General features: G+C 38.0%; 1 protein-coding gene across 1 annotated transcript; it reads right to left on the reverse strand.

The window, feature by feature from the left end:
* Positions 1-1157: 1157 nt before the first annotated feature.
* Positions 1158-17748, reverse strand: IL22 (interleukin 22). Its single transcript, XM_006147284.2, has 6 exons — positions 17429-17748; positions 5771-5999; positions 5276-5341; positions 5014-5157; positions 3960-4025; positions 1158-1335 (listed from the first exon to the last, which is right to left on the reverse strand). The coding sequence occupies exons 1-6, from the start codon at positions 17506-17508 to the stop codon at positions 1258-1260; spliced, it is 663 nt and encodes a 220-aa protein (XP_006147346.1). The 5' UTR covers positions 17509-17748; the 3' UTR covers positions 1158-1257.
* Positions 17749-23391: the final 5643 nt, after the last annotated feature.

Consider the following 23391-nt stretch of genomic DNA (forward strand, 5'->3'; position numbering starts at 1 on the left):
TCAGCTTGTATTACCTCGCTTACAGGAAGATGAGAATGCCTACCCTAAGAGGCCTAAACTAGAACCAAAACAATTCATCCTCAACAATAGGGGCTACATGTTTTACTCCTTAGCACCGTCACTCTGTTCTTTTACCCACACGCTTCTAATCATGAGCTGAATTATTTTCAGTTTCTTACTCTTTTTTCTTCAGAATTACATGCAGAATACCCATAATAAATCTATATAGGCAACATAATAAAAAGCCTTAAAATCAGATAAACCAGGACTAATAGACTCAACTCACATTATCACGTTTCCTTCTCTTTTTTTAAGGTTTTTGCCACACAGTGTGTGCATTCAATGGAGAGAGACAGAGAGAAAGTGAGAAAGAAGGTGAGAAATCACCCCTAACCCAACACCATCCTTTCTCCTCCACTCCACTCCTGAGATTTGGGCACACACATGCATCTGGCATGATTTTCAAGCCACCAGGTCTGTGATTCAGACAGTGGTTGGCCGTGTGAGAACCCAGTGCTTTAACCACCACGTCTTGGTGGTCCCTCAAGTGTTCCTTAATGTGCCTCTGATTCAGTGTTCTCATCTGTAAAATGGGGATAATACTAATAATTACCTCATTTGCTTAGATTCAAGAATATATTCATGAAAATAATAGCATGACAATGATGAGTATGATGATGATGTTAAAAGAGACAAACCACAAAGCCACAAGGTTAAGGATATTGATGTTTTTATTGAGGTCAAATAAACATATAGCTCCATCATTATTGTAATAAATACTAATATTAGCCTTATATTAATATAAAATAATTTTCTATAAATAAATTCATTTTAATAAAATAGCATAAATACAATGCATACTTATCATAATAAATACATTTATAAATATAAAATATGGATTACAAAATATGAAGTTATTTAGGATTATTTTTCCTAAAGAAATTGGAAGCAATCTTTTCTGTAGAAATAGTAGTTTAAAAAATAAATTATTTTCTGTGTATAAAACATCAGTTACAATAAAAGTTTAGCAACAAATCTCTACACATGGATAGTTTTTCTTTTGGTCTTATGGACACAAGTGACATTTGTAAAAAGGTTTCCATTTAAAATTAAACAGGAGTTCATTTGGAATCTACCCATGAGGTAGAGTTTGGCTTCTCATTTTCCTTTTGGGAAAAAAAATTTAAAAAGCCCTTGGGGAATTGCTATTTTTAACAAGCAAAAACATCATTCAGTCATTTTCCAGCTTTGCTCTGGTCAAGCACAGACTTCTTTCATTTTCATAAAAAGCAAATTCACTTCACCAATTGCTTTGATCTCTCCACTTTCTCCAAGCTGTGAAAATAAGAATGAAAAAGTATTTGAATATTTATATCATAATTTCTAAAAAGGAACACATTAAACAGAGATGGTACGATTAGAGGGCTAGACAGAAATCAAGTTTTTAGACTTTTGCAAAAGACTAATCCCCTTTACCAAGAGCATACTGCGATTTGCTGAGGTCCTTAAAGCTACGGTTATCTACACAGAGAGGGCACCAGCAGGCATCAATCTCCTTTGGACCTCACACTTAATGGAACTGCTGTTGGATATATGAATTACCCTGGTTGAATCTTTCTACAATGTATACATAGATAAAAACGCTGCATCGTGCCTCATAGCATACACCATTATCAATTTAAAATGCAACAGCTGAGGAGTTAAGCAGAGGGTTGTCCACCCCCTCCTAACCAGAACAAGCAGACAGAAACCTTACTAGGATCTGGGGATGGGAGGCCTGAGTGTCCCCCGTTCTGACTTGCCTGCCTTATAGTCCCACCGCCATCCATGACCAATTGTTTATAACAATTCAACTCGATCGGCCTTGACTCAAAACCACACATTGACCAATACACTTCGGCTTTTTCTGTTCCCATCTTCTTGATAGATAAATAAATACAGAATTTCACTTGTGTGGGCAAAATACTAAATAAGTCCTGCTAACAGTTTCCTTTAGTTAGGAGAAAGCCAGATCGTGGTCCTAACATTAATTCTTTTCTATTCTTTCTAAGTTAATATGCAGCGATGCTCTCCAACTCAATGGGAGAGAAAGCCTAACTTCTCAGGGACAAAGCATCTTCTTCTGAAATTCATCTAATCTATTAAGGTTGCTTTAGATCGATTCAAGAAAACTCTTGTCATCATCATCTTTTATACCACCTTCTCCTTTAACTTCCTGCTTTCTTCTACCATCCTACCTTTTCATACGTCCTTTGAGATAATGCCACAATAGATGATAGATGATAGATGATAGAGAGATGATAGATAGATAACAGAGAGATGATAGATAGATAGATATAGATATAGATAGATTATATAGATAATAGATGATAGATTTTTGTATCTTGAAGATGCTTAAGGCTATAAAAGAATCTTCAAGCTTATCTTCTTTAATACTTGTCATCCATTCCATATAACCTACTCTCTGCTTTTCTGTCCAGTGACAGGGAATTAATACCTCTCAGGCTGGTCTCCCTTTTCAGACAGCCCTGGCTAGTTTTCCCCCTTTTGAACTTTCTCTGAGCAATATTCTTTCATCGTCTGTGGTTTCTAGAGCTACAGGGAAAAAACAGAACCACTCTACCGCATGGCAACCCCTTGCAAATATGAAAAATTGGTCTCCCTAAATGAATTAAAAGCTTAACCAATCTCTGTTTTCTTACACAAATCACATTTTCTTCCTCATACTTCATTTATCTGAAGATAGCAAAAGAAGTTGACATCAGGGATTTTTTTAAGACAAGAACTACAAGGCAGCTCTTGTCTATAACATGCTAACATCAGCCCTTTGCATCTAAGCAGTAGTTCTATAACAAGAGAATCGAGCTTCACAATAAATAAATAAATAAATAAATTTTTCAAACTACAAAGCCTTCAATTATCAAAGGAACACGCAGTCGTGTTCACTAAATTATGCCCAGAAAAAAAAATGACTGTTTAAAATTAAACCAAGATAGAAGAAGAAGGAATTGAGGTTAAGCTTGTTACTGAAAATTCTAACTAGAGCCTTCATGTTTAGAGTATTTAATTGCACCTGCCAGCAGGAGCATAACTTTCACTGCTACTCATCATTCGTTGGGTTTTGAGGTGAGTCACAATCACTAGTCCTAGCCTGCTTCTGTTGTCCTTTTCCCCATATCAGCTACTTAATGATATTTGTCACTGTTGACGTACACTAGCTCACATACATCGATGCTCACTAAAGGAGTGAGAGAGTGAAGGAGGAAACTGGAAAGAAATGTAAAGAGAGAGGAAGAAAAGATTGTCATTTCAGACTTCCATTTTATTATAAGTCAATAACTAATATTTTAGTTCTATTAGAAACCATGTAAAAAAAATCAGGGGTCATCTACGCTTGCTTTAATCTGAAAGCAATAGAATCATATTATAATAATTAAATGTAAATATCACTCATTCCTAAAATTCACCCTTTATGCAAGTTCTGCTCTTTTGCTACTATTTTGGGTCTGTTTCTCCAAGTTTTAAAGGCTTTAAAAACCACTTCAAACATATTTTCCCCCGGGTACTTTTCTAGCTTCAAACAAGATTTTTTTCAGGTTACATGATTCAATAGGAATCTGAAATTTCCCTTAGAATCAATAGTATAAAAACTAATAATACATATTGCTACTGAAAAAAGTGCCAGCCTGGGAGTCAGGAAGCCAGCATTCTGGCCCCAGCTCTGCCTCTCATCATCCTTAGAACATGGGTAATGAGACTGGAGGCCTTAAATGTCACGATTTACAAAATTTATAAACTGATGTATAGGTATGTAGACACCTCTACATGCACCTAAGTAATCAGCCTGTGTTTGAAGAATCAAGTAAAAAAATCACAAAGTGGAAGGAAAAAAGAAGAAGAGGAAAGAAAAGAAAACCAGTCCTCTTCAAGGACTTAGCATTAATAGTTAGTAATAATACCTTTTTCACCGTGTCTTTCAGCTTTTGCACGTTGTTCTGGATATGCTGGTCATCACCCTCGATGTGCTACAAAACAAAAGAAAAAGTAGCTATGTTAGCATTGTTGTGATGAAGCGTTACGATCCTCAGTACACATCTGAGGTGTGTCGCCATTCACCTGGGAATAAAGCTCTTAGTAATTTTGCCCACAATGACCTAGATTTCATCAGTGACCTAGATTCTTCTCTGAGCGTTTGAATTCTCTTGGATACCAAAATCCAGACACTTCCCTTATGGGGGCCCTCTCTTCATCTTTGGGAAACCTGGCTGAAGGTTAAGTTTGTGGAGAGAGTGAAGGGGGTTATGCAAATTCTGGCAGGAATAAAACCCAACTGAACTGCACCAAAATTGTGTGCTCAGAACAAGAAATGGACAGAAGACATCTGAGTCAGTGAATTCCAGACCCCTTCACTCTGCCCATTCCACTCATGCCTTTTCTCCAAGTTTTAAATATTTGGAGCCATCGAGTTCACGTCCCTCTGATTCTGTTATTCCCCGTGGCATTGGAACAGCAGCAGCAGTCGGCCCACCCACCTCCAACGCTAACTTCCCATTCTCTTTTTTCTGTTTTGCTTTCTCTTTCTTTTGCCATTCCCTCCCCGCAATATATTCTCAGTGGATCCACTTCCACATGTAGGCGTTTCTCCTTACAGTTTCTGACACCTTCTCATCAAACATAACCTGTAACTTTTATTTTTTCAGAGACAAAAAAAATGAGCCTTGTCTTCTAGATTGCCTCCTGACACCTTCTCATCAAACATAACCTATAACTTTTATTTTTTCAGAGACAAAAAAAAAATGAGCCTTGTCTTCTAGATTGCCTCCCCTACAAAAACTCAAAAAGTAATCCCAAAATGAACACACTGTGATTCCAAAGGACTTCTGACAAGGGCACTGCTCATGGCCTTCTTACTGCCAGCGTTGGGGGTGGTGGTGGGAGTCAAAGGGAAATGGGTTGCAAATGGAGGGAGGGAAGGAAGTGAGGCGTGCACAGCCATAGGCAGAGAGAACTTACGCAGGAGCTGAGCTTGTTCCTGAGCCTGTCTAGGAAGGAGATCACCTCCTGCATGTAGGGCTGGAATCTGTCAGAATTGGGGAAAAACACTTCTTCAAGGGTAAAGTTCAGCACCTGCTTCATCAGATAGCAGCGTTCTCCCATCTGCAAAAGGAAGGGAAACATTAGGGGACCTCCAGAGATCTGAAGCATCAATACTACCACCCAAAGAACCATGGATTCCTGCCTTGGCCCACCACCCTCCTCATCACTAAGTACTTACATTGACTCCACGGAACAGTTTCTCCCCAATGAGACGAACTTCTGTGTTGTTGTCTGCTGAATTTGCCTGGAAAAGAAAAAAGACTAAATGCATGGACGTGGAAGAGATAGAAGACAAGTGTGTAAGTAGAGATGTACTCCATGCCCTCTCCCCATGGTAGCTCCACAAAGACGAAAAATAGAATGCAGAGGTAGGCATGAGTTCAGACTGATACACAGACAAGGAAAGGAAAAATTAATAATCCAGGTGAGCTGCTGAGTGGCTCCTCTTTGGTGAAATTCAATGTATGTATTCTAAAGGCCAAAATGGCAAGAAAGCGTTCTGGTAAAAACCAGATCCCCAGTGTCTCAGAAGACACAGAAAATGACACCCATCAGAATGAAAGAGCATATTCCTAAAAATCTTGGAGGTGCTTTTTTCTAAGAACAAACATTTAAGAGCCATTAGGGTTCCAAGTAGATACAACGAGAAAACGAGAGAGATTGGGAGGACTACCTCCTTGGCCAGCATGAAGGTGCGGTTGATGATGTAGGCCTGCTGGAAGTTGGACTTGTTAAGTTTGCAGTGGGAGCTGATGGGCACAGTTACTCCTTCCTGCACCAACAAGACCATGAGGAAGCAGCTGGCTGCCAGAATCCCCATAAGGGAAGAGTTCACAGATTTCTGCAGGGTGGCCATTGCAGACAACTCTTTCTGAAATAATTGGCGACTGGAGAAGGAGAACCTGTATCAAAAGAATAAAAGGTAAAGACAATGTGAGGAGAAAAATCAACCAAGTATCACACCAAACAAACTAATTGTATCAAGTTTGCTGAAACACTTACCTGTTTCGGTAGCTCTGTGATGAGAAGAGTAGAAGCTACTGCTTTTATAGCCCCCAGGACAGCAGATTTTTTTTTAAAAAAAATATGACATCAGCCATTATCTAATTTCCAGCACAGTCTTCTGAGAACTACCTAACCACCACAGGAGGCCACAAACGCCACCTCCTATCCTTCCCACCTTGAGATGCAAGCGTTGCCCTAAAACGTCACTATTAGGGCCTAGAAGGTACTTTTACAGATAAATCCCAGAAATTTTCTAAACCCTACATATTTTTCAAAGAACACAATTGCTTTGTCTTAGTAGATTCCAGGTTTAGTATAATATTCTTTGATCTCCTATAGTAACTGAGTAAGCATTTTGGTCACGGACTCATTTTCCTACCAACTTCATAGATTCTTATCTCATTAGAAATGATTTGAAATAAATAACTCGCGTCCTACATCCCCTGCTTTAAAGTAAACAGTAATGATGGCTTGGAGACAATTCACTTTTAAAAATAATTTGTCATTTATTGTAACACGCTGAATCTTAAGTCAGACTTTTATTTTTAAAATGAGTATTGGCCAGTCTAATCACTCTTTTTTTTCCCATTCTGGGACTATCTGTAAAAGAGCACAATAGTTGTGGTAGATGCAAACATATCTTATCATTTTATTCATGAAATCACACCCAATATCAATTGACGTTTGAAAATCTTCATACTGAACAATCATCACCATTTTTATTGACATCTAAGTGTTTTCTTCTAATGAAAGATACTGTGGATTCAGTAATTCATTCTGAAATTTTCCCTGCACTAATTCTAAATGACACACATCTCCAAATAATGTTTCCAAATACTTTATAACGGTATTTTTCATGACAGGATCTCAGTGTCAGTCTCCCACATCGCCGGTCATAGGCGGGGGCCACCACATCTTTAGGTTGGGCTAGAATCAAATGTGGGCTTCTCTCATGGCCCCAGCCTGTGGAGCACAGCCTCCGCACCACACACCACTGCAGCTGGGCCCAACACACTTCACTATATGTACAGATGTTTCAAAAAGTTACTCTGGGAATATAGTGGTCCCATGTTAAAACTTTAAATTATTAAAAAATATATTGAATCCTAAAGAACACCTGAACGACTAGACTGGAAACCTCTCAATCAGTGAGAGCAAGAAGCAAGTGTAATTATCAAAATGCAAGTATCTGTAGGTGGAGCAAAGAATGTGAATTAGTGCAAATTAGTGTGATCAGATTGCTGTCTTCTCCCTAGTTACCCTCTGGACTGTTGAAGAGCTGGGAGAAGAAATGTCCGTAATTAGAGAATCTTGAACCCTTTTGTGAGATGGCACAGATGGAAGAGAGGTGCCACTGAAAAGGGTCAGAACAGTGAGAACACTGAGGACGTGGCCAGAGGAGAAAGATACAGAAGGGAAGTTTAGAGGACCAGCAGATGGCATAATAGTTACCTCGCTGGACGCCCACGTAGTCAACCACGGTTCAAATATCGGACCTGGTGGCTTAAACTCATGCCAGGCATGTGTGCACATGTGCCCAAAGTCCTGAGAGAATGGAGGAGAAGGGATTGAGATGTGGCCGTCCCCCCTGGGGGTAATTTCTTGCTTTCTATCTTCTCTGCTCTCTCTGTCTTTCTGGTGAGCACACATGCCCTATAGCAAAAACCTCTCCAAAAAAAAAAAAAAATAGGTGCTCCTTAGAGAGATTGTGGATATATTTAAAACTGCTCCTGTTTAATAAAACAAGACAAAACAGAAAAAAAGAAAAGAAAAGGAAGAAATTAATTAAAACTAGAAGCCTTTATCATAGTGGTTAAACATTTCCATTGAGAGCCAGATCCCTCATGGCTGACTCCAGTTTAAATGTTAATCCCAGCAGATTGAAAAACATGCCAGGTGAGAGTGCATGCCTGTCTGAAATCCTGAGAGGATGGAGAAATGGAGGAATAAGGATTACAGCATTAACGCAACCCACTGAGAGGTTCTCTCTCTCTCTTTTTCTCTCTCTCTGGCAAGTGCACATTCTCACTGGCAATTAAAAGGAAAAAAAAAACTACAGACATATGTGTGCTAAATAATTAATTTCAGATCATGATGAGCCTTCTCTTTATTTTCTTTGAATTTTCAACTCTTTCTCAAAGCCATCACAGATAAAGGGCCACCCCAGCACCATGATCCCTGGCCTCAGACAGACGATAGTCATGACTGATCTTAGATTCTTAGACACATGGAACAATGTCAGAAAGGACTCATCAGAATCCTCAATCAGAAGGTAGGTGTTTGCTCTCTTGTTCACTCACACCTGCCATAGGACAGTGTCTGGCCTGCAGATGCGTCAACACTCACTGACTGCATGAATAAAATCTACTTCCCGGCTCTGACCGGTGCTTGAAAATCCACAACTAAAGACGCAGTCTTTAAAGTATAAATCTTTCTCTATTTAATAAAAGGATTCTGTGACTGTGATTTAACAGTACAAATTATTTCTTCAGTTTGCTTTGAAGTTTTATGCCTGAAGTTCCTTTCTTTCTTTATTTTATCATTTCTTATTTATATTTAATTGCTATATGTCTTTGCTCTCCAGAAAGACAGCATTAACAACCCTCCCACATCAGTGAGTAAAGCTTTCTGTCTCTCTGCATTCTCAATACTCAAATTTGGTATTATCCAGTTCTAACTTTGCCTGCCATTGGGGATTTAGAATAGTATCTCAAGCCAGCTGGTGGTGCGGTGATTAAAGTGGCTGGGTCCCACAGAGTCGATTGGATGGTTGGAGTCCTGGACCTGAAGGCTTAAACAACATGCTAGATGTGTATGTGTGTGTATAACCAAAATCCTAAGAGGAGATTGGAGAAGGGACTGTGGCATAGCCATCTCCCCTGAGAAGTGCTTTCTTGCTCTCTCTCTCGCTCGCTCTCTCTCTCTCTCATGAGCACGTGTGCCCTAAATAAAAAAAATTTTTTTAAGTATTTCATTGTTGTTTATATAGGTGGGAACACATTTATTGGTAGCATTTTATTGTCTCATAATCCTCCTGCCACAGCTGGGCTTACAAGCACCATGTCTGACTTCTTAGGGTGGTCGGACTCAAACATGGATCTCACGTGTGGCCTCAGCCTGCTGCGCAGAAGCCTCGCTCATGCCCCTCTCCTTCTGGGCCGCATTATTGCTTTATTGCACTGTCTGGAAAGTCATGATGCACTTTTGCATAGAAAAACAGAACCATACACGTGACTTTCCTGACCAACTTTCCTCCTACACTGGAAACCACTTGAGTTTCTCCCTTCTATGAATTGACTACTTAAATTATTTGCCCATTTTTCTAGCAGGTTTAATTTGTGAGAATTCTCTGTATATTTTAGAAATTACTCCCTTTTTGAGAGTAGACATAACAAACTCTTCTCCTAACTTGTGTTTCCACGACTAAATTTGTCTATTTAGCTTTTAATCAACAAAATACTTAATTTGGATGCCACCTAAGACATCATTTTCATTATAAGGTTTTTTTGTTTGTTTGTTTGTTTGGTTTCCCAAAGATTTGTTTCAAAAAGCCTTTCTTCATCTCTAGGTCACAAAGATTTTTTTTCCTCTTGTCTTCTATTTATCTATGTTTTATCATTCACTGTCTGCTCTTTCATAACTTTTATATGTGTAACAAATTCAGTTTTATTTTTCTCTGTATAATGAGACAATTTTTCTGACACCGTTCACCAAACAATGAGATCTTTATCGTGTCTGAACTTCTCATACATATAACTATCTCTGACCTCTCTATTTTGTTCCATTGGTTTCTTTTCTCTCCCTTTTTATTCTTTAGCCTGTTTCATAATATTTTATTACTGAGGAGTGTCTTTGTACCTGAACAGGAAAATCTAACCTCTTTGTTCTATTTTTTTAGGGCTGACTTAGCTATTCATGGACATTTCATATGAATGTTATATTAAATCTATCAAGTTCCTGGAAAAAAAATGCAGCAAAAATTTTTATTGAGTTTTATATAATTTTTTAAAACCAATTTTTTGAGAATTAACATCTTTATAATATGAATTTATTCCATCCAAAAGCATTGACCATCTCTCTAGTAAAGATCTTCTTTTATACCTTTTGACAGTATCTCAAAATGCTCTCCACTGAGGTCTTTGTATTAGCTTTACTCCCCAGTAGCATTATAGAAAAAACAGGCTGTTAAGCTATTATTAGTCACTTTTTCCTTGCTGTGAATAAGTATGAGGTTGGCTGGGAGAAAGGGACTACTGAGATAATCTCCTGAAAACATAAAGCTCAAGTCCTTCTTTTCACAGTCACAGGGGAAGAGAAGACAGAAAGACAGAGAGCAAAAGCTAGAGACTGGGATTTCCAAACATGAGCTTCGTTTCCTTCCTAGCTCTGCTCTCAGCTCATCCTGATGGTACCCAGAATAATTTCTTGGTCACCTCACCCTGTCATACCTTGCCCACAGAGAAACTTGCCAGCCACAGCCACTTTCCCCTTCTTCCTGAGGACTTAGTCTATTCAGCTGGTCTTGTGTCTTTCCTCTCTAACAATACCAAATACTTAAATAAATTCAAATGATAGAAAACATTTATGCACTTCCTCACCCCTGTAGTGCAACCAGAATTTTGTATCAGCTTCTAGCCCCTGTCCCCTATTGTCACCAAGTTTTAAAATTCCAGAGGTCCATCCCAGTCTTTCATTTTGTTCACTATTTTGACTAAGAAACAGGTGTAAAGAATAAGAACTCACGTTCACTTTCTCCGCTTGAGAGTCAATGGTACAGTTAATTCACAAGAACCAGTGACTCTTTTATCCCAGTTCTCTAGGCAGCTTTAGGATTATTAAAGTTTCTCATGGTCATTTTGCAGAGGTTCAATATTTTTTTAAAGATAACTTTTAAAAATGTATATTTGCAACTCTAGGTATCTTACTGTAATTTTACCAGACTCTATCAACTTTTGAAAGGGAGGAATGTGGGCTAAGTAAATTAAACATTTCCTACATTCTCCTGACCCTTTTGTACTTTTTAAAATATGAATAAGCAAACACAGTTCCGATTCCAAGGTTATTTGGTTTTAAGACAACACCAACGGCAGTCCTGAGAAAATGTCCCTTTTCTCTTTTCTTTGTCACTGTCCTAATTCAAAGGCTGTGTGTACTATAAATAGGGTGAAGCTTCATAAATTTGGGTTAGTTGTACAAGATGTCGCTGAATCAGGACAAGTCTGAAATGTAGTATGTTTTAAAGAAGGCTTAATTTTGTTTTTTCTTCGAAATACATGCTACTAAATAAACTAAGTTAATCATATTTTAATTTGCTTAACAAATAAATATGTTATTGTTGTTGAGATGTTTCTACCAGGTAGGGGTTCTTGGACTTACATTTAATACTTTTTAAAAAATACAAAAATAGCTGACATTAAAATTACTTTGTAGTAGCCTTAAGGTGAATTTGATGAGGACTTGCATTTGAGAGAAAGTATTGAACGTACCTAACTAGGTAACAGATAACTAGAATTTGAATTGCCCATATTTTTAATTATCATATCCTTACAGAAAGTACAAGTCAGGGCAGGGAGAATTAAATTTAAAAGCCAGGTGGAAATAATGTTTAGAATAGTTGACAGGCAAGAAAAGGGAAGAGTACAATAAATAATAGAGTCATAGATAATTAGAATTATCTATTAAAATGTAGTTTGTGAATGCATGGGTAGAAGAGGGAGTATCTGAGTAAGGTTTGCTTGGTAAAGGGAGCTACACGCAAACAGGGTGCTGGATGAGAAAAAAGGGGCAGTATCCTTTGTTAATTCACTACTCATTCATTCGTTCACCGAACTTCAGCACCAAAAAGCACAAACGTTTGCATTTAGAACATAGCCCTATATTAAGTTCTAGTTAGATGGCCGAATGAATTACAAATACAGATGACTTAATGATTGTTGTAAAAAGAATCTTTTGACCACTTCATTCACTAAGCTCCGATCACAATAGCTGTTTTCTTAGTTGAGGGCACAAACGAAACTCTATTGAAAAAAATTACTCTCATCCTTTTTATCTCTTCACATCTTTGCAGCCATTATCGAGTATAGAGAAGGCAGGTAGTTTTACCCCAATACAGCCTGATAGAAATTTATTTGTGACTTACCCCAAAACCACAAAATCATCATTAGAAAGCCAGAATCTGAGTCCAGATTTTCTAGCTCAAAGACCACTGCCTTTACTCCCTATTTCCTTTTTAATCCTCTGCAGTGTGGCTTCAAGCTTATTGCTGGAGATCACTTTGAGCCCTGCATTAATAATACTGGCATTTAGTTTAAATTCGAGAAGAAAGTCCCATAGACAACATGAGATCCAGGGATCCTTAGTTAAGTTACTTAATAGCTTTATAAAAAGAAAAGAATAGCTCCTACCTCATAGAGCTGTTGACTACCAATATAACATGCTTGGGCTAATTCCTGGCACACAGTAAATGTTCAAGGAACATCAATTATTAACATCAAAGAGCTTCCTCACGGACAAAATATGGAGTAACGGAGAGAAAGGCATGGGAATACTGATGGCTGAGCAAGAGTCAGGAAATAAAAATTCTGCAACTTAACTAAATGTTTACCTTGCACTTGCCAAAACTATTGAATGAATGAATGAGTCTTCTCTTTTTTTGGAGAGGTTTTTGCTATAGGGCACGTGCGCTCGCCAGACAGACAGAGAGAGACATAGAGACAGAAAGTGAGAAATCACCCCCCCCAGAGTGGATAGTCACACCGCAATCCCTTCTCCTCCATTCTCTCGGGATCTTGGCATGCATACACATGCACTCAGCGTGAGTTTTAAGCCACCGGGTCCGGGACACAAACCACGGTCGACTATGTGGGAGTCCAGCGACATAGCCATTATGCTAACTGCTGGTTCCCAATGAGTCTTATTCTTGACTAGGAATCTTAGCAGGCGCCTCCCTTCTCCTTCATCCTCTATGGTCTAACTGTCCTAAATCCTTTTGTTTCTTTCTTTGAATTATCTATTGCTTTAGCATCTTTTCCTCTTTTAATCACTAAATATCTACAGACACTTTCTATTTGGAGGAACACTAAATATGCATTGTTAAAAATAATTTCAGAGGGACCAGCAGATGGTGTAATAGTTATGTCACTAACTCCCACATGGCCAACGGCAGTTCGGGTCCCAGACCCGGTGGCTTGAAACTCACGCCAGGTGCATGTCCATCCATGTCCAAAATCCCAAGAGTCCCAAGAGAAGACTGGAGGAGTAGGGACTGTGGCATCACCATCCACCCTGGGGGCTTATTTCTCAATTTCTGTCTCTCTGTCTATCTCTGTCTCTCTGGCAAGTGCACATGCCCTATAGCAAAAATCTCTCTCTAAAAATAATAATAATAATTTCAGAAAGATATTTATAATATATCTGATAAGGATTCAAATCTAGAATACATAGAGTTAATGCAAATCTATAACAAAAAGATCACCCACGAGGAAAAAATAAACAAACAAAAGCTTTACAGGCACTTTACAAAAGTGGATATTCAATAAACATAGAAGAGGGGATTGACTTCATCAAATATAGAGAAATGCAAAATCAAAACCACACACTCACCAGAATGACTAAAATAAAAAAGACAATACCAAATGTTGGCAAGAATTAGAGCAAATGAAACTCTCAAATGCTGCTTGAAGCAGTACAAACTAGTATATCCCCTATAGAACACCATTTTGCAATATCTATTAAAGCTGAAGAGAAACATGACTTATGGCTCACCTATTCAGTTTCTTGCCACACACTCAACAGAAATTAGTTCATTTATTAAAAGACATATACAAAAATATTCATAACTGCATTATTCATAATAGACTCATGCTGAAACATTAGAATGGATAAAGCACAGAATTGCTGTATATTGTAATTCTATACAACAATGATAAAATGCATGATATTGCTGTATGTAACTCCAGGAATAAATCTCAAGAAGAAATACTAAGCAAAGGAAGCCAACACACAAAAGTGCAAATCATGTAATTCCTTTCATATAAAGCTCAAAAACAGGCAGAAAACAGTCCTGAACAAAAAAAGAATGTAGCTGGAAGCTTCATACTACTAGATTTCGAAATACACTATAAAGCTATTGTAACAAACCCAGCATGGTACTAGCAGAAAAAGACACATAGACAGGGAACAGCATAGGGAACCCACAAATAAATCCATCTAGATACAGCTGGCCTTTTATTGACAAAGGAACCAAGAGCATTCACTGAGGAAAAGACATTAGTGCTGGGACAAGGAACATCCATAAGCAAGAGAATGAAGCTAGGCCTGTATCTCTCACCATATACAAAAATCAACTCCAATTGGATTAGACTTAAACATGAAACCTGAAACTATAAAGTCTATTAGAATAAAACAGGGGAAACACTTCAGGACATTGGTATGAGCAAAGAGTTCTTGAATAAAACCTTAAAAGCCAGACAACAAGAGTAAAAATAGACAAATACACTCTACTGAGCCAAAAGTTTCTGCACAGCAAAGGAAACAATCAACAGAGTGAAGAGACAACTCACAGAAGAGGAGAAAATATTTGTATACTACACATCTGAAGGAAATAACCAGACTACACAAAGAGTTTAAACAACTAGCAGCAAATAAATACATAAACTGATTTAAAAATGGGTAAATGACCTGAATAAACAATTCTTAAAAGAAGATAAACAAATGGCTAGCAAAAATATGAAAAAAATTCTCAGCATCACTAATCATTAAAAAAATGCAAATGAAAACCACAATTGGATATCATCTTACTCCAGTTAAAATGGCTATTACCCAAAATATTAAAACAAGTAATAGTAACAAAGGCTGGTGAGTCTAAGAACAAATCATTCTTTTATACTGTTGGTAAGAATGTTAACTGATACAGCCATTATGGAAAATAGTATGGAAGTTCCATTAAAAACTTAAAATAGAACTTGTCATATGATCTAGAAATCCCACTACTATGTTTATATCCAAAAGAAAGAAAATCAGTACATCATAACTATACACACTTCAATGTTTATTGCATCACTAGTAACAATAGCTAAGATATGGGAGCACCTAAGCATCCATCAAAAGACAAATTTTTAAAATACATGGTGTATACACACACACACACATTCATGCACACAATATGGAATACTATGCAGCCATTTATAAAAGATAAAATCCTTTCTTTTGAGATTAAGTGGCTGAGCCTAGAAGTCATTATGTTAAGTAAAATAAACCAGACACAGAAAGAGAAATACCACATGCTCCCCCTCCCACATGGAAATTTGAGAAAATAATCTCATAGAAGTAGAGGTGTAAAATGACTACTGGAAGCTGGAGGCAGAGGAGTAGAAATAGAGGTATGTTGATTAACAGAAACAAAATTCAGGACTAGCAAATGGCATAATGGTTATATTGCTGGATTCCCAAATAGTCAAGTGCTGGATCCAGAGGCTTAAAAGTCATGACTAGCATGTGTGTGTGCATGCCCAAAATCCTGAGAGGAGCATGGAGAAGGGATTGCAGTGTGGCCATTTTCTGAGGGGTGATTTCTCATTTTCTGTCTCTCTGTCTCTCCAGCAGCTCACACACCCCATAGCAAAAATCTCTCTCTAAAAAAAAATTAGATGAATGAAGGAACAATGCCTAGCATTATAAAATACAGAAGGGAGAATGTGGTTAACTTACTGTATATAATGTCATGAATGGTTGAGAAAATGGATATATTAATTAACCTGAATTAATCATTATATATTGTATCCACGTACTGAAAAAAATCACAGTTACAATTATTATATGGTAACAAAAAACTATTCATTAAAAAATGGGTAGTGATAAGAGAGAGAATGTTAAAAGAGATTCAATAGATATAACCGAATGTAATATGTGGTCTCTGGTTAGATCTTGATTGAAAAATAAACAGCTATTAAAAAAAAGCAAACATTTAGTAGTATATCTATAATCACCTTAAATTGTATAAGGTTGAACTTCATACAAATAGAAAAAGCATAATGTCATAAACTATGTAGCAAAAGTATCTTTAAAATCCATGGAAAATAAAAGTTGTATCATTTTTTAAAAAAGAATACAAAAAAAAAAAAAACAGGCAAAATTGATCTGTAATGTTATAAGTCAGAAGAGTTGGCTCTATGGTTGGACAGACACTGGCCTGGGACAGAAAAGAACTTTTGGGACACATTCAATGTTTAGTTTTTCTATCTGGCAGATTAAATTAATTTATTTCTACATTTATTACAGAAAAGCACTTCCGGGACACTGTCAATGTTTAGTTTTTCTATCTGGCTGATTAAATTTATTAATTTCTACACGTATTACTCACTTTTCTATATACATATTTTATAGTTTAATAAAAGAGCTTTTTAAAAAGTTTTTGAGAGCTTTTGCTTTAGGGCATGTGCACTTGCCAGAGAGAGACAGAAACAGTGAGAGGGAAAGTGAGAAATCACTCCCCAAGGGGATGGCCACACCATAATCCCTTCTCTTTCATTCTCCTCCTGGGATCTTGGGCACACATGCACATGTGCCTGCTGTGAGTTTCAAGCCGCTGGTCCAGGACTTGAATTGCAGTCAGACATGTGGACGTCCAGGAATGCAACCACTACACTATCTGTTGGTTCCAATAGAAGAGTTTTTAAAGTCATTATTTCTCAGAATCAATTTAAAAATTTCAGCCTTACCCCTGTACCCATTTATTCTAATCTGGGCAAGAAGTTCTAGGCCTCTCTCTACTCAGTTCTATACCTCTCAGAAAGGGGCCAGTGTCAGTCTTCACTACAGTTCAGGGTTTTCCTCGTAGGTTATAAACAAAATTGGAGCATATTGATTGATTTCTAGAACAGAACCTACTAAGAGCAGAGATTTAATCTCTGCTTATCTCTAATATTATCAACATAAATCCATACTTCATTATTCTGAGTATTCAATATAATGAATATTATTGAGTATCTTCCATGTGTCTAATAGGTGGCTTATGGATTTTGCCCTTATATGGATGACCTACGCACCTAAGCCAGAAACTACTAGTGAAAACAAAATTATAAGTTGGTTGGCAAAAATTGTTTGCTTTCTGCTAGTTACTTTCAAAACTTCTTGATGTAGCCTGAGCAAGATTATGCATTGAGTAAAACCAAAACTCTTCTAATCCTCTTCAGAGACCTAGACAAAAGGAGGCAAGTAAATAATGAAAACTGACTTATAGCTTCAGCTTCCACGCCTGTTCACCCTCAGCTCCACACATGGTGGATGGGGAGAAATCTATGAGAAGGTTATTTATGCTGAATTTTACCTCAAGGCAGGACTTTGTCCAAAGACATCAAGGAAGTGACCAGAGATGTTCCCATTTGAAGTTCTTTGGTACCCTGTCATGCAAACATGTAACTGCAGCCCACCGTTGGTCTATTTGCCCACTCCCAGTCCTCTAGTCCCACTAAGATGTTTCTTCTCATGAACATTTCTTAGGTCCTCAAGAATCAAGTTGAAATTCTTCACACTTAACATCTTCATCTCTGAATCTGGTCCATTTTCATCACCAGGGAAAAAACCTCAAGCTGTTCTCAGCTATGAAACTGTGCTCCTGTTGGGCTTTCTGAAACATCACCAGATCCTTTGGCCCTGAGGGAGGAAAAGAAAGTTAGAGATGTTAGTATAGTTTCTAGTGGAAGGAAAAGGAACTGTGTTCTGTTGGCAGAGTTACGATGCTTACTGGGTCACACACTTTTTTTGTCTTTCTTGCCGCTTCTCCATTAATAATTATGTGCATTTCTAGATAACTATGATCTTGCATTGAATGTCTTGAAGCAGTACTATGGAATAAAATAAAGGTGATTTGGAACCTTCATCTCTTTCTACATTCTTTTACTCACCATTGTCTTCTTCTCTCCAGCCCTGACCTTCTACCCCAGTCTCTTCAATGTTCATACTAAGTTGTTAATCATAAAATTAATATCATCCAATGGGCTAGCAGGTGGCATGGAAGGAAGTGCCAAGCTAAGTTCATCTCCACGTACAGGATTTCAGCTGCTATGGATACAGGCAAGGGACATACAGAGTCAGCAAAGGAGACTTTCTTAGGTTCCATAAAACAATACCATTTACTAAGGCACAGAGTATCCTGTGTTTAGTCTCATCATAGTGCAAGTCAATGTAAATTAAAGTACTCTGGCAACTTCTGTATTTCCCAACTAGCTAATCAGCTCCACCAGGGTATGGAGCATGGACAGGCAAGGTTTTTCTTTCTTCTCCTATAATTTCAGTCACTATCACTGCTTCTCTCTCTTTTTCTCTCACTCTCTCTCTCTCTCTCTCTCTCTCTCTCTCTCTGATGCATACATATATACACACATAACCACTATACATTTTGCCTGGGGATAGACTGGAGTAGAATTAAAATGAGAAATGAGACAATGGCTACTCTATACAAACTTACCATTAATAACAAGATTATTTAAATTGTACATGGTGGCTTTTTTTAATAGAAAATTTCCCCTTACATTAGAAGCAGAAATTGAGAGACTGGCAGGAAAGGAGGAGAGTGCCATGTGGAAACAACAAAAAGGAGAGACAAATGGTCCATTTTCTCATTTCGTGAAGGATAAGGCCTGTACTCCCATGACCTGGACAACCTCTTTATACCTTATCCTTTGAGCTAAGGCCAGGCCTGGGATACCCTGCCAAGGAAGGTGGGGTCAGGAAAGATGATGCCTGTATGTCTCAGAGAGTTTTACAGTCTTTCCTACGACAGCCGACATGTGTGCTTCCAGAAAGAGTCAATGAGAACGACTACTTCTGCCTCCCCACAGCAGTGGCAGGGCCATCTTGAGGGCTCTCTAGATGCAAAGCCACAATGACAACCACACACATCTTTGCCAGACCTGTGTGCCTCCCACTGTTCTACTAGTACTTGCCCCTATGGTGACCACCAGACTAGTCAGGGTTTCTAATGTCTCCCCAATAAAGGTACAAACGTGAGTGAAAGCACTCGATGTGCTGGGCCTCCATCTTGCCCCCAGCCTTATCCAAAGTTTAGCTAGCCTCTGTTGTTACTACCCAAGGTGGTGCTAGGTAACTGAGACTATAATGACCAACCGATCCATACCTAGGCTTTAATAGCTAAGAGAACTTAAATGCGGATTGGTATTTTTGCAAGCTCTCTAATACTTCATTTAGTTCAAAATAATAACGAATGGAAAATTTAGACAAAATGACAAGTTCGTCAAGATTTTGGTTGTGTCTCTTGGCAACTTTGTGAGCCTCATACACATATGTATTAGGACAAGCCCTGCTCCTGACCTTGTTACTTTCTTATAACATGAAAACATCTATGACCTATTTGGAAATATTTGTGGTTAATTGCACTCACTGTTATTAAGACAGAATAGAGGGCACTTTTGATGTTTGCATGGGATCGGGCACCAGAGTCACTTCAGGGACCTTACTATATCCTTACTACCAGGTAGCCATTCACTGTCCCAGCATGTCCAGAAAACCTCTTCCAGAGACCCGTCCAAGAACATGTGCTAATGTCGTAGTCACCGATGGGATTCCCCTCTCTCGCCCTGGTGGTTTAGTATTCTCGATAATGACTTACAAACTCAGGAGGATTGGGGGAAAGAACTGGAAGCTAGCATCACTTTACCTCAAGAGCCACAAATGCTTCCTCCTTTCATTTCTTTGCACCCACAGAGAGAACCAAAATTCTACCTTGATCTTTTGAGATAATCCACCTTCCTAGATGTCTGTAAGGGTCAAACTGTGTTACCAGGTGATTTATTTATGAGTTCGTGAAACCACAGCAAAACTCTCAAAAGCTTCATTCATCATAATAAATTGAAAGTCCTGGCATTTGAATAGAAGTTCTGTTGGGAGATTCTGATCTATCGGTAAGATATTTTCCAATAAATTTACCAAAATTCACTTCTCCTTGCAAGTCAGTCTCTGAAAAGATCAGTTATTGAGTGGCTACTGTGACCAATGTGGTACTACTCTTCATTATGCGGGAGGGAAGAAACATAAGGAAAACTTATCTTGTAACTTTTTGTGTTTGTGGAAACAAACAAAATGCAATTGGAATACATTAAAGTTATAAACGGTGTTGACATCAAATATGACAAAGACTCAGATCAGAGAGAAACCTCTATGTGCAGAAATTTCTTATTAAAAATCCCTTTGGGAGGGGCTCAGGGAATAAATAATTAACATAAGAATATAAAGTTGTCCATTGAAAATTGCGTCTATGGTAATATCTTGGATTCAATTGTCACCTAGTGCATGCAGCCTTTGAAAAAACAGATTGTGTATTTTAGAAATGTACAACAATTAGATATGAGTAAGAAATCATAAAATAAATAATACATGATAAATTTAAAAATCTTTTTATCTAGATACTTTGTTTGTTGTTGTTTTTTGTTTTGTTTTGTTTTTGTTTTTGTTTTTTGTTTTTTTGGTTTTTTGCCATAGGGCTTGTTGGAGAGAGAGAGTGTGAAAGTGAGGAATACCCCCAAGAATATGCACATATCAATCTGTTCTCCTCCATTCTCCTCTCAGGAGTCAGGGCATGCACGCACATGAACCTAGTGTCATTTTCAAGCTGCTGGGTCTGGGATTCCAACCACAGTCGACCATGTGAGAATCCAGTGCCTTAACCACCACACCACCTGCTGGTCTCTATTTAGAAATCTTGCCATCTTAATTTTTTAAAATTTTTATTAGAGGAGAGAAAGAAATTTACCCTTCAGAGTCTTAAATGAAGATCAAGAGTTATCACCTGTTTATAATTTCTGCTATGAAAAACAGTAATAAACAGATTAATTTTAAAAAGTAATAACATTTTGGTTGATGTCTGGGTAAGATTTGGGATGATAGCTCTCCAGGCTGGTGGAGAATCATGCAAAAACACGGAAACCTCTTGGGTATCTCTAACACTGAGAGAGCAGATCAAAGCCATTTAGAACTGAAGAATCCCCTTTGGGCAGAGAGTGGAAACAGTTTAAGAACTGTATTCTACTTAGAGTTGTTATCAAGAGAGAATTACTGGGAAGTTCAAACCTTTTGACTAGTGACAGTAACAGGACTATGCATTTGTCAAAATGCATAGAATTGTACTCCCAGAAAGTGTAAACTCTGCTATACATAAATTATATCACAACAGACTAGATAAATGGAAGGAGAGTTGACTAGCACTTTTCTATTGCATCCTAAAATATCCACCTAATTGCGATGGAAATGAAAATGGGCCTCATCTCTCAGCTGTGGTACTGGTGGTAGGGAACCACCACATGGTGCTAAAGCTGCATTGAAGACTCTGGTTCATATCCTATACCAACCTAAACCTGCCGGGAACAGCAGTTTGTGCTTATAGCCCTAGAGAACTAGGAAGTTAGGGCAGGAAGACTGCAGCATGGCAAGACAGTGTTGAAAATACCTCTCTCTCTCTCTCTCTTTTTTAAAGAATTATTTATTTACTTTTATTCATTCATTCATTTTATTTTAATTTGACCAGAGACACTGAGAGAAAGAGAGAAAGAGAGAAAGTGAGAAAGCAAGCCACCAGTCCAAGGACTCGAACCATGGTCAGCCCATGTGGGAGTGTCCAGCGCCTTAACCACTATGCCACCCGCTGGTCCCCGAAAATACCTCTCTTAAAAAAAAAAAATGATGGGGGAGGCCTACCCAGAAAATGTATTTATTTGCAGTTCTACCAGTTTTGACACAAGTGTTTTCTCCCAAATAGAGTTGCTCAACAATAGAATGGAATAAACAGTATTATAAGGGAACAAACTCCCATTGCTAGAATTGACCAGTGCTTCTAAAGAACTTACTCTGGTAGGTTGTTTATATAGTTCATTTGTGATCCTCATCATCACCTGCCAAAAAGGATATTTTAGAGTTGAAAAATATGAAACTTAGAGGATTTATGTGATTGCCATTTGGTAGTGTAATGAAATTCATGCAAAAGCAAACTATCTTCATGCATTTAGGGGATTTTTAATGAGTCCCTACCAAGGGATATTAATTGCTTTGCTAGCTATGGTGGTTTTAACTGTGATATTTTTGGGGTCAGCAGGTGACACAGTGACTACGGCACTGGACTCCCACATAGCCAATCACGGTTCAAGCTCCAGACCCAGCAGCTTGAAAAATTATTCTGCACTCATGTGTGCACCCAAAAATCCCAAGAGGAGAATGGAGGAGAAGGATTGCAGTGTGGCCATCCCTCCTTTGGGGCTTGATTTCTCACTTTCCCTTTCTCTGTCTCTCTTTGGCAAGTGCATGTGCTCTGTAGCACAAAAAACAAACAAACAAAAATAACAAAAAAAATTCTAAAAAATATAAATAAATTAAAATTAAAATTGTGATACTGTAGATATGACCCTGTCCTAACAGGGAGTACAATCCATCTAATGGACAGGGGGGAAAGCCATCATTGTATGCTGTGTCAAGTGCTATAATGGGGAAGGGGGGCAAGAAGGCACACAGAAGGTACACTTACTCTTGACTAGGCAGATATAAACAGCTTCCTGAAAGAAATGACATCTCAGCTAAGACTCGGTGGATAAATGAAGAGTTCATGAAGTAGTCAACATTAGGTCTAGGGTTGGGTGACAAGGAAGCATGAGCAGAGGTGAGTTACTGGTAGAGAAAATAACACGTGGCATATTGCAATAGCTGAGGTCCCATCTGTACTACTACAGTGCAGTAGGAAGAACAGCATGAAATCTCCCCCAAATGTACACATGACTCCCTCACTCACCTCCTCCAGGTGAGCCTTGTTCCAAGACTTCCTCAGTGAGGTTTGTCTAACCACCTTGTCAACTGTCAACACACAGGCTAACTAAATTATTTTCTTTTTACAAAAATAGGGTCATGCGAATGCACACTATTTTTTTTTCTTTTTGTCTTTTATAGTTTAAGGTTCTGCTTACATCAACATATACTTAAGGAAAGAAAAAAGAAAAAGAAAGTACTACTTAAACCAGCTCACAATCATTTAAAAAAAAAAAAAGAAAAGAAAAGAAAAGAAAAGTACCAAAGGGAACAATTGGTGGCTCCATATTATCACCAAATAACACTGAGTATTGAGGTTTTTCAATCCTATGGTTTGCTTCTCCAGGGGAAAAGAAAAACAGAAATTAAAAATATGCAAGTCAGTATGATATAGCAATTATATCAGTATACCCACTATTTCTCCATGGGAGAAAAATAGTGACATAGAAACCTTTAGCACTACTCACATATTATACAAAAGATAAA

Source organism: Tupaia chinensis, unplaced genomic scaffold, assembly GCF_000334495.1.
Source record: "Tupaia chinensis unplaced genomic scaffold, TupChi_1.0 Scaffold000208_1, whole genome shotgun sequence".
Lineage (NCBI taxonomy): Eukaryota > Metazoa > Chordata > Mammalia > Scandentia > Tupaiidae > Tupaia > Tupaia belangeri.

Bases quoted from the DNA above. Each gene is read 5' to 3' on its own strand.
- IL22 (XM_006147284.2), bottom strand. From the start codon at position 17,508: ATGACAGGGTACCAAAGAACTTCAAATGGGAACATCTCTGGTCACTTC. The intron at 6,000-17,428 runs GTAAAATTCAGC...CTTTTGATACAG, and splicing joins GGACAAAGTCCTGCCTTGAG to GTTCTCCTTCTCCAGTCGCC. The intron at 4,026-5,013 runs GTAAGTTCTCTC...TTTGTTTTGTAG, and splicing joins GGAACAAGCTCAGCTCCTGC to CACATCGAGGGTGATGACCA.